The sequence below is a fragment of the Mus caroli genome, unplaced genomic scaffold, assembly GCF_978045245.1.
Source record: "Mus caroli unplaced genomic scaffold, Mus_caroli_1 scaffold_2, whole genome shotgun sequence".
In the NCBI taxonomy this organism is placed as follows: Eukaryota; Metazoa; Chordata; class Mammalia; order Rodentia; family Muridae; genus Mus; species Mus caroli.
In genome coordinates, this window is record NW_028227257.1 from 120,242,990 (window position 1) to 120,255,304 (window position 12,315).

Here is a 12,315-nt window from a genome sequence, read left to right on the forward strand (position 1 = left end):
GCAGGAATTTGGAGTCATGCCCCCACCCTAACCCCTCTCTTTCTTTTAATTTAATGTGGGTGCTTAGGTTTCAAACTCAAGTCCTCAAGCTTGACTGACAAGCACTCTTACCCACTGAGTCATCTCTCTAGCCCAGAACTGGAGTTTGAGCTTCTATCTATTCTATTAGCTTGTGTAGCTGTGGGTCAGATTCAGGGTGCTAGATTCACTGTGTCATGTGTATGCAGGGAGCTTGGGCAAGCCTGGCCACCCAAATGCTGAAAATGTATCTGTTCTTGGGGAGAGGCCAAGCTTACTTTTTTTGCTTCCTTGGAGATCTAACAGCGTGGAGCAATGTGATCCTTTAGGGTAGCATTTTTTCAACACGGGGCTTAGGGGTCAAATGACCCTTTCATGGGATTGCTGAAGACCATTGGAAAACACAGATATTTATATTATGATTCATAACAATAGCAAAATGACAGTTATGAAGTTGCAACAAAAATAGCTTTATGGTTGGGGTCACTACACCATGAGGAACTGTATCAGAGGGTCACAGGAGAACCACTAATCTGGGAATTTCTGAGCATCTCACCCTTACCATCCAATCTAGAATTATTTGCTCTCTGATACCTAGTTTACCGCCATGACTCAATTGTCTCTTCAAGACTTGTTTGAGTAGCAAGCTCACACTGCTGTGTCTGTCCTCCTACATCTCTATGTTCTTTACACTTGACAGAGACTATACAACGTTTAACAACGTAAGCTGTGAGGATTCCCTGGGAATGATCGGTGTCAGCATCCTTGTCCTCTCTGCTTCCCGGTGCCTTTTCCCTTCCTCTGCATTTATAATTGATAGATGCTCATATCCAGTGTCCCTCCCAAGATATGCAGAGTTCTTTGTGCAGGCCTAAAATTTGGCCCTAGAGATTGGAAAATAAGAAAATGTTAAAAGAGATGATTTTCTTTGATCTAAATAAGAATGATTTTTAAAAAAATAATTTCCAAGCCAGACAGTGGTGGCACACGCCTTTAGTCCCAGCACTTGGGAGGCAGATGCAGACGGATCTCTGTGAGTTCGAGGCCAGCCTGGTCTACAGAGCAAGTTCCAGGACTACCAGGGCTACACAGAGAAACACTGTCTCAACAAACAAATAAAATGTAATAATGACAGTGCTCTTTGGCTATTCCCCTAAGCCTCACTAAAATCTCTATATAATATGAAGCATATAAAAAGGACTCCAAGTTATGTTTGGCTTCTTACCATCAACCACTGCCCTTTAGATTTGTCCTAAACACAAATTTGGAGATGAATGTAAAAACTCCATTGAAGAGCAGTGCAAAGATGGAAAGTGGACAGGATGTGATATAAAGCTAGAGATGGAATCCAGTTTGGGCCTTGGAAAGATCTCAGTGCAAGAATGCTTGTCTCGCAGGCTTAAGCTGCTGGTTGTGGTGCCCAGCACCACAGAAACAATCACTACAATTTGTAGTTACCTTTCCAAAATGCAATACATTTCTCAGATGGCTTATAGGCCCTTATAAAATAATTTTTCTAAATAAGAAATTATTTCGAGTTTATCAGTTTTCCTCCCCACTCTTCAATCTACAGTCCCATAACGCCACAAAGCAGGTAGACTGAACAGCTGTTGCTCAGGGCTAAGAATGATAGAGAAAACTAATTATGAACAAATAAAGCTCTTCTGCAGCAAATATATTATTTATTAATGCTTACACATACATTATATATGAAAGCTAATGACAAGTTCCTTCAATCATTAATTATGAATGGTTGTCCTGAGAAGTCTCATTTGGTGTAAGTACCAAGCACTGATATTGACTACATACTCAGTTCAAGCATGGGTTTAGTCTGACACGCACACCTACATTCAAAAGCACAAATCACTTAAGACACTTAGCCTCTCCTCCTTTACCACTCCATGTGACGCCACATTTCACTGCAGTCCGGTTCCGACGGAGATGCTAAGTCTACAAGTGTCCTGAAAGTACCGTAAGTGTAGAAATGAAAAGTAAAACTTTCTTCCGATGAGTGTTGATAAACGAGGCCTTCTTGACTAACTCCACATGTTCGTTATAAATGAAATTAGAATGACGTCAGATGCTACTAGCAGTACAGTGGTATGAGCTAATAATGTGGGTGTCTGCAAGAACATGCAATGACTTGAGCAAAGGTTCGTAAGACCTGGGGAGCTAGGACACTGTTACCTAGAGAAAGCATGGGATGCTAGCTCTGGAATGGCTTACCTGTTTCTCTGTGTAGCCCTGGCTGTCCAGGAACTTGCTCTGTAGAGCAGGCTGGCCTCGAACTCACAGAGATCCATCTGTATCTGCCTCCCAGGTGCTGGGATTAAAGGTGTTCACCACAACTGCCTGGCTTGGAAATGATTTTTTTTAATCATTCCACAGCTTTCATCTGAATTAGGGATTTAAGGGACACACACTATCCCTATGGAGGTCAGCAAACAACTTTGGGGGGTGGTGGGGAACCACATGCAACAGATGTCCCTTATCTGCTGTAGCTTGAGATACTTTGGAGATGTGGAAGATAGTAAGTCAGGTATTTGAGGGGCAAGTGACTATGTTGGAGGAGCACATTAGGAGAATCTTCCTTTTGACTCATTGTCCCCCCTACCTGTGACCATCAAAGAAAGAGTGACAGAGGGTGTCAAAGAAGAAAGGACAGCAGCTGCTCTACCAACCTGCCTAACAGCAGCTCCGTGCAATGTTTTGTTTTGTTTTTTATTTGTGTGTATGTGCACATACACGCACACTGCTCACCAACACACTGTCGTCGTGGAGGACAGTGATCAACTCTAGGTGTTGGTCCCAACTTTACACCTCATATGAGATAGGATTATCTTGGTTGTTTTCTTTGTGTGGCGTTTTGTTGTTTATTTGTTTGTATGTTTGTTGGTTGGTTGGTTGGTTGGTTAGTTGGTTTTTACCATTTATGCCAGGCTAGCTGATCTGAGAGCCCCTGGGGCCTCCTGCCCCTGCCTTAGGATTATAAATTAAAAAAAAAAATAGGATTACAAATGCTCAGGCTTCCCATCCAGCTTTTAGTGGGTTCTGAAGATTCGAAATGAGTTCCCCATGCTTGCAAGGCGAGTGCTTTCACCCAGTGACCCAATACTCTGTAATCCCTTTAAATTCGAATTTGAAAGCAGAAATAAATAGCTACTGCTTTAAGGTTTTCTCTGTTGTTCCTTATTGTTTTGTCTTACGGCTGCTACTTGAGACAGAACAAGAAAACAAAACAAAAATTCCATCCAAAGTTCACACGATCAGATAGAATTTTGTAGCTATGACTTATGTTGTGAAATTTCCCGTCTAGCCAACGGTGCCTGGCAGGACAGTCTTTAACAATTTAACCCATGACTTGAGAAAATTTCCCCCGTTTGTAAACCCAGCAACAGTAAAGCTGAACTCAAAATGAAAACACCTTTTGGGAACCAGACCTTGCGTGCTGTTCTGCTGAACTCTGGTTCATTGACAATGACTGTTAAACTTGTCTAAAATAGTCCAGCTTTCTGCTCATCAACATGACCATCTAGGCCATTCTTTTCTTTCTTGGTAAAAGAGCTGACCAATGTGTTTCATTGTGGTTTACTGTAATATATGTAAATCCTGGTCCTCAGACTCAGGTGTATAAGAAACACCAAATCACTTTGGTTTCAGAAACTCAATTAAATCTGATTCCAAGATCCCATCCTATTAAGGTGTCAATGCTTTTATCTCCACCTCTGTCCAGATCTTCCCCAGCTCCTTCAGAGTGCAGGGAGATCAGCTAAAGAGGCCTCATCTCTAGTCTTTAGCTTCCACAGGTTAATTCCCATTTTCTCTTGCTCACACATGCGAGACATGAGACCTGGTAGTGCAGGCTATTCCTGGAACCCAGGGTTTGGCCTCCTTTGGGTGATTTACTTGGTGAATCCCCAGCCTCCGACTCTCCTGGCAGTGCTGCCGTGGGGCTGGCCACAGGTTCCCTGCCCTCAGAGCCCAGATCCTCTATTTTCTCCCATTACTTACCCCAGTTTTTCTACCCCTGCCTTCTCAGAAGGGTTCCCTCCATTTATGTACAGCTTCCACGGAAGGCTCAGGAGAAGTGGTTTGTATGTAGACCCCACTCCCACCCTCTTCACCCCCGTTGCATGGCCACAGGAACCTGTACTAAGCCCGGGAACTTAGAGCCTTGGCCTTCGCCATTGGTAAGGGGGAAGAAGCTGAAGTGAGCACAGGTTCTGATGGCCTGACCACTGTGCTGTGGAAACCAAAACAGCAAGACAGAGCTGTTACTCAGGATGCGTTTACCCTGGCCACAGACCACTTGTGGAAGAAAAGGGAACCTTTTATGGACTAGAAAAATCATGTACACACTCTACTCTCTACTGACGTGGATCTGCGCATGTCAGTATCCTTGCATCCACAGTGTGAAGTACGTACAGCCTTACTTAAGAGAAAACTGAAGCACAAAAGTTAAATAATTTGCTCTGATCTCATAGGTAGCACAGCAGAGGCAAAGTCCGAGCCCAGGCAGACTGGCTTTAGGGCATACTGTGACCCTCACTTCTTGTGAGGTTCGTGAGTTTACCAAGCCCAAGGCGGGGATGCAGTCTAGTGTTAATCAGACTCCTCAGCAAACAAGCAGGAGCAAGGTGCGTTTGTCACGTGACTCCGAGACCCAAAGTGTCTCCCCTTACTGTCTCAACCCAGGTAATGATCCATTCACCATCGTCCATGAAAACACTGGCAAGTGCATCCAGCCGCTGTCTGACTGGGTAGTGGCCCAGGACTGTAGTGGAACTAACAACGCGTTGTGGAAGTGGGTGTCCCAGCACCGCCTCTTTCACCTGGAATCCCAGAAGTGCCTCGGCCTCGATATTACCAAAGCCACGGACAACCTGCGAATGTTCAGCTGTGACTCCACCGTCATGCTGTGGTGGAAATGTGAGCACCATTCGCTGTACACCGCTGCCCAGTACAGGCTAGCTCTGAAAGATGGATATGCCGTAGCCAGTACGAATACATCTGATGTCTGGAAGAAGGGAGGCTCCGAGGAAAACCTTTGTGCCCAGCCTTATCACGGTGAGTTACCAGAGAGGGACTTTGACTCTTTTGCTGTAATGTTTGTTTCATTTAAATGCCATACCCAGCACAGCTTTGTCCTGGAAACCTGACTGGGGTGAAAGGGAGCCGAGTGCAGTCTGATGGAGTGGCACCAACTACTGAAGTATCCCAGAAGCCCAGTGCATTTATTAGGGGTAGTGCAGGGAGAGGGGTTAGCTAGTCCTGGTGGCAAACCTCTGTGGGCTAGCCATGTCAGGCTGTAAACATCCAGGAGAAGGGAGCTGAAGGTTTTGCACACACCGGTCCCTGGTTGGTAATCACTCGTACTTGAACCATATCTTTCTGAGCCTGATCCATTATGGAGACGGCTTTGCCAACTTCCTGTGGTTCTGAGGCATTGGTCTAGACCTGGCTGTGCCCTTGTCATTTATTCACTGGGCACTACTTCCTCGGCTCCCCACAACTGAACACACACAACTCAGTTTAAATAAAGTCACAATGAGCAGTCACTGTGAGCTACAGTCTTACCACACCTAACGGTACCCCACCCTTCCCCTTTGTAGACAGGGCTAGAAAAGCTGAGGTGTGGTAGGTCATGCAGCCTTTTGGTGTGGTAAACTTAGAACTTGAATTCCTATGCCTTGTTCATTTCCCTCCTGCGACGCCATTAGGAAATGCTATGCTGACAGGAAATATTTCATATAGGCTAAAGGCACATAATCTAATAATATTAACCGAACCCTAAATTTAAAAATATAAGAAAGGAAAAGAGGTGGTTTATTTTTCATGCCTAGGAATTTTAATATAATAGAACTATTTTGAGTGCCTCACTAGTGTTTGTAATACTTTCATCTTTGGCATAGGTGTCCCATGTTGCTCTTTGTATTTCTGATTTGTCATTCTAACTTTCAAGTTTTCTTTGGCCATTTCCAAAATCAAGTATATCAATATTGTCATGATCTTTGCTCTAGATTACCAAGAGTCTTCAAGTTTAAAAAAAAAATTACTTTACTCTGAGAATTTAGTGCAATATATTTTGATCATTTTTACTCCCAACTCCTTCTCCTAATTCCTGCCAGGCCCACCCCCACCCTACCCCCGACCTTCTGAGCTTCCAATTTTATTTTATTTTATTTATTTTAATAACACACCGACTCTACTTTGTGTTGTTCATGTAGACCTAGCAGCGGGACCTCCCTCTGGAATGTGGTCAGCCTACCAACACACTCTTAAAGAAAACCCACTCTCCCCTCCATTGATGTCACAGGTCCTCAGTTAGGGGTGGGGGTTCAAGGACTCCTTCCCAGGCCAAGCTAGAATGTTGGCTGGCTTGACTGTGCACATATCTTATGCAGACTTCCACAGCTGCTAAGAGATCATGAGGGCAGTAGTCCTGTCATATCCTGAAAACAAAGGTCACTCCTCTTCTCCCAGACCTCTGGCTTTTTTACAACTTTTCCAGTCGCTCTCCTGAGATGGTTCCTGGGCTTTGGGAAGGGGGTGTGCTATGGATGTTCTGCTTGTGTCAGAGCACTCTACTTGTTGTGCTTGGCCACTTGTGAGGTTTTGTGTTCACCAAAAAGACTTGGGGGGGGGTGTCTGAGATGAAGTCTGAGAGCTGAACCAGTCAACAGGTAGAGAGATATAAATTTAGATAGTGGTTTTATATCATTGCAGATGATAGTAGTAAGTTCATTCCTAGGGCCTTTGAGATCTCTAACTATAAATCTTGACTGTATTTACATACCAGGCATGTATTTCCTCCTGTGGAGTGGGCCTTCAATGCAATTGGGAATCGGTTGGTTGGTTGCCCCGTTACCTTTATGCCACCATCCCACCTAAGGGCAATTCTTGCCACTTCTTATCACTGTAGCTCACAGCATTCATAGCTGGGTAATACTGTCGCTGACTCCCTCCCAGTCCTGGCAGACTGGATAGCATCTTCCAGCACTCCGGAAGCTACCCAAGCAAGGAGAAAACTTTCTGGTCAATACCACCTGATTTCTCCATGTCCTGTGACCAGTATGTGTAGTAGCTTCAATAATAGGGTCTCACTGTTAAGTTCTGATGGGCAACCAAGAGCAGTGTCAATAGCCTGATTGTGGGGGGATCTTTGGGACACCTCTGGCCAATCGCTTGAGGGGACATATACCACATTCTTGGTGAAGGTTGCTTTTATTTGACAAACCTCTGGCTTCTGGAAGGTACATTATCCCTATGTAGGGTAACTCCAAGTAAATTCTTAAATACCACCTGAGTTCTACTATCCTCCCTTGTTTTGAGAGCTTTCTTCCCTCTTTCTGAGTCTATTCAACTTACAGAGTTTGAAGGGAAGATAAGGACTTCCTCCTAAATCTGGCCATAGACTCCGGAAGACAATTTAAGTCCCATCCAAACCATTATCTGCTCAGATTTTTCTGCTTAAAGAATCTCATTCTTTTTCTTGTGAAGACCAAAAAATATATAAAAATAAAATCCAGGAGTGTCTGGTTCTGCTCTTAATAAAGAAATATTGGAAACTCGGAGATGGGGGTTTTCTTTTCCTTCAGGTCATGACCATTGAATCATTCAAGTGTGTCTATTGGCCAGCCTCCTCTGAACTTTAGAATTGTTACCTGAGGGTCAAGGAGCTGGCTTTGTGGGGAAATGGATTGCTCTGCATGCTGTGCATGAGGATCCGAGTTGGAATCCTTAGCATCCATGGAAATCCTAGTTGGACGTGGTAGCCGGTTTATATGCCCTGGAGATAGAGACAAGACCTCTGGCTAGCAATGGAGAGCAATCTAGGAAGAAAACCTATGTCAACATCTAGCCTCATACGCATGTACACAAGAGGACATACACATACAAACATACATGCACTGCAGAGAAAGAAATGGGTGACAGAGGGAGAGAGAGGAGAGAGAGACAGAGACAGACAGGGACAGACAGAGAGCACAGGGGAAAGACAGAGTTGTCGCTTGAACTTAAAGTGATTGCCATCTGGATACCCCTTAAGGACAAGCTTAAATACTGTGCAACATGATTCTCTAACGTGGCAACTAGAAGGAAACACTGAACCCAAAAGAATGGCTCAGAGTGCATTTGTGTGTGTGTGCGTGTGTGTGTGTGCACACGCGTATGCATCAGGGGCGACACTCCCCTGGGGCTTTGCTTTTCTGCCCTCCGTCCGAGAGAATAATTGTTATCTTGGACTCCCTCGGTCCTTAGAGTGTCTTCATTTCAGCGAAACTTGCCTTCTTTCTTATTTTATGTTTTCTTATTTATATATCAATATATAAGTGATCAGCAGCACAGAAATGGGGAGAGAGACTAAGAGCCCTGCACATCAGTACCCAGGAGAGCAACAGAGCCCAGAGCACAGCCAACAGGGCTGAATTTAATACTCGAAATGCCCTTTTAGACACATAGAGTTCTGCCTAATAAGGATTTACATCTGAGGTCAGGACCGCTATTGAAGGGGAAGGACTAAGAGAACTGAAGGGGATGGCAACCCCATAGGAAGACCAACACTCTCAACTAACCTGGACCCCTGGGATCTCCTAGAGACTAAGCCACCAACCAAAGAGCACACACGGACTGCTCCAAGGCCCCTGGCACACATGTAGCAGAGGACTGCTTTGTCTGCCCTCAGTGGAAAAGGATGTGCCTAATCCTGTAGAGACGTGATACCCCAGGGAGCAGGTATCCTCAGGGAGAGGGGAGCACCCTCTCAGAGGCAAGGGGGAGGATGAATGGGATGAAGGCCTGTGGGAGGGGGACTGGGAAGGGGACTGGGGGGGCAGCAACATCTGGAGTGTAAATAAATAAAATAATGAATATTAAAAAGAGAGAGAAAAATTTATACCCGATTTTAATGCGCACAGAGGTCAAGGCCAAAGCTACCTCCGTGCTCTGAGGCTGTCTGGGTAACTGACACCTCTCACTCTCTACCAGTCAGAGAGCTGCAGGTCCCTTGTGAGTAGTTGTCCCTCTTCTCCTCCCACCTTTAGCTTTAACCACATACTAATCCTGCCAATCCTAACTTGCAAATTTGCACGTGCCCCTTCCTATTCTAAAGCGAGGAACCTTCTCTGGGCCCGCTCTCTCTAACTCCTGATACTGATCCATGCCCACCCCCGTGGTCTATCTTTACAAGGATAAAGAAAGCAGGATATTCAAGCCCCCACCACATAAAGTCCAAAGTTACCCAGCCTGTTGTTGAAAAGCTGGGGATCAAAGTGAAGATCCATTTCCCCTACATAACCGTTTCTATTCCTCCCTTAGCTTTTGCTGCCTGTATAATATATATATATTATATATATATATATACTTTAACAATATTAGCATTTATTTACCATTATATTTTGGGCTCCCTCAAACTTTACCGTAAGAATCGTCTTTACACAAAAATGCTTTAACTGTAAAAAAAAAAGTTTATGAATGAATTGCTTTTAATTAGATCCGGTATATACAGTTATATCCTAAGATATCTTGGCTCAGCTGGCATCTTAAAATGACAGGTGTTTATTGACTCCTGTAGAGAATGGGCGGAAGCTATGTGCGCTTGGTGGCTCTTTGGAGCCTGCCAAACCCCAATTACTAACGGATTCGGTTTCCACGTAAGCACCTGACCTCACAAGTCTGTGACAGTGGCATCTTCAGTTGTTGGTTTGAAGATGTTGTCAGCCTAAACCCACACAGTGAGAGAGGATTCTTGTCAGGACGCCTGTAGTAATAAAAACATCCATGGGATCCAGGCAGGCCAACACCAGCAAAGGACAATTGAGAACAAAACGCTTATGTTAACAGAGAGCATAGTTAGCCGCCTGCATCCAGCTTGCCTCTTGTTTGCTTGTTGGTTTGCAGTGCACTATGTGACACAGAGAACTGTGACAACCGTCTTTGAGCCATGGGTACCTGGAGACCTGCAGAAGCAGTTACTGGTGTAAAGTTGTTGGTGTGTGCCAGTGACTACTCCAAGAGGCTGTCCTTATCCCTGTGGTCCGTGATGATTGGGACCCGATGTGTGAAAGTAGTTATTCTTCTCAAAAGTGGAAATCTCACCAACATCTCTGATCTCACAGGCTTGTGGTGAGGCACAAGGACAGAAATGTGTCTGAAAGCACTTTGCACACAGAAATAAAAGGTTTTAGAAAACCCTGAAGGTCCCAGCAGCAGCGTTGCGTCAGGCTCAGGGATTGTCCTCTCGGTACTGTCATAAGGAAGGGAGATTGGTCATGCGCCTTGGGGACATTTTTGGTGCGGTCAGATTTGAAACATATGTGATGAGCAGGCTCCTTATAAAACAAAAGGTCACACCACCCTCTTTAGCAGAATCCTTCCCTTGAAAGCCACCTGTGTGCCATAGGGAAACAAAACAAAGATGCTTTTTCTACAGAGGAGCATCCGGATGGTTCCTACGTCTTCTGTACTGCTGTGTAATACCTTCCAAACTCAAGTCGTCTCTCACTTGGGCATATGAACACTGCAGGATGAGGAAGGCCATAGATAGAATTATATGCTATCTCAAGCATCCTTTAACACACATCTGCGAGTCTTTCTGAGGGACTCTAAGGCCCAATGAAGATTAATGAGATCTGATGCCTGCGCTCTCCTGAATGGCCATTCTTTCATGGGATAATAACCAGTTTTGAAGAAATTGAAGCTATAGACAAAAGGTGACAGGAATAGATACGTGGTTAGCTGCTCTATAAAGCATGTTTCCAAGAAGACAGTTATTGACATAGTATTGAGCACTTCCTCTGGAGTTCCCAGGCATAGCTGCTTTGTGATAATTTCCCAGTGCCTCTCTGGGGACCAGAAAAATCACCAAAATAAAAGTTACCCCATTGGTCACCAACTTCTCCCATGACTGCCCTATTAAGGCCAGTTTTTTTTTCATAACCTGAATTACTATATCCTGACTCACTCCACGCATCTACTCAGGAATCTAGCAGCCCTCTTCCTTCACTTCCTCAAAGCCACAGCCTCAATTCCGTTGGGCAACAATAGCCTTTGTCCATCTTTCTAATCCCATAAGTGGTTCCTAAGCCGACACATAGGTCAGTGATGCCAGTCTCACACTCACTAAAGAAATGGAGGTGAGTCTAGTTGGGCTGCCTTGTCTGGCCTCTGGAAGAGGATGCGCCTAGCCCCACAGAGACTTGATGTGCCAGGGTGGAGGGAAACCCAGGGGGGATCCCCCACCTGCTCAGTGGAGAAGGAGAGGGGAAAGGGAGGAATGATTGTGGATGGCAGGGAGGGGGCAGAGAGCAAAATGTAAATTGAATAAAAAGGAAAGAAATGGGGATGAATTGGATCTCTGTCAAGATACCCATTTGGAGGAAGTACCCGTGTCTGCCCACCCCACCTCCATTCTGGAATCAGTCTCCTCTCACTTGATCAAGCCAGGGTCTTTCATTGCTACCTTACATCACAGAAAAGAAACCTTACATTTTGCTAAATACACAGTGGGCAACCCTGGAGTTAAACACAGATAGTCCCAGTTCGAAATGCAGAAACTACGCCTGCAAGAGACTCCAGCATTCAAAGGACAGAGGAGAGCAGTCAGTCTCTGTGCTCTTTCCACAGTATATGGCCCGCTCAGATATTGTAGGCTCAGAAGTAAAAATCAACACTCTTCCTTTAAATGTTTTAGAAATTAGCTATCCTGCGCTGGTTGCTCAGCCTTGAACTCTACTCTTCTTCCTCCCCGTCCCACAGAAATATACACCAGAGATGGGAATTCCTACGGGAGGCCGTGTGAATTCCCTTTCTTGATTGGTGAGACATGGTACCATGACTGCATTCGTGATGAAGATCATAGTGGGCCATGGTGTGCCACTACCCTAAGTTATGAATATGATCAAAAGTGGGGCATCTGCCTACTACCAGGTATGTATGGGCTGGTGAACTCTCTAATAGCAAGAAGAGAGTAGCGTTTGTAGGAGGCAAAGGGAGGAAGGAGGAGTTTAAGAGGACTTAACGTGTCTGCAGCAGATATTAGCCAAGATAAGGAATGTGCGTTTGCAGTAAGGGGAGAAAGTTGGGTACAGCTTTAATTTTGCCTTCAGAAGCTGCTCAAGAAGAGAAGCAGGACCGTTTGTGTAAGATGGGATTGGGGGAGGGCATTGGGGAAAGCTCAGCACAGCAGGTGGGAAGTCATAGCTTCAGGAGAAAGTGGGGCATGGGACACGGGAGCTTGTCTAGAAGGAGATCGCCTTTGTGAGTTTCCTGAAGCAAACCAGAGCAACAGGTACAGATGAG

At 45.0% G+C, this 12,315-nt stretch overlaps 1 protein-coding gene across 2 annotated transcripts in view; it reads left to right on the forward strand.

Annotated features, from left to right (window-relative positions):
* Positions 1-12,315, forward strand: part of Ly75 (lymphocyte antigen 75) — a 127,844-nt gene that overhangs the window by 2,335 nt on the left and 113,194 nt on the right. For both annotated transcript variants that reach the window (XM_085834883.1, XM_085834884.1), the window contains exons 2-3: positions 4,714-5,085; positions 11,773-11,943. In XM_085834883.1, the coding sequence (XP_085691009.1) occupies positions 4,714-5,085; positions 11,773-11,943 (543 nt within the window). The remainder of the gene's footprint in view (positions 1-4,713; positions 5,086-11,772; positions 11,944-12,315) is intronic.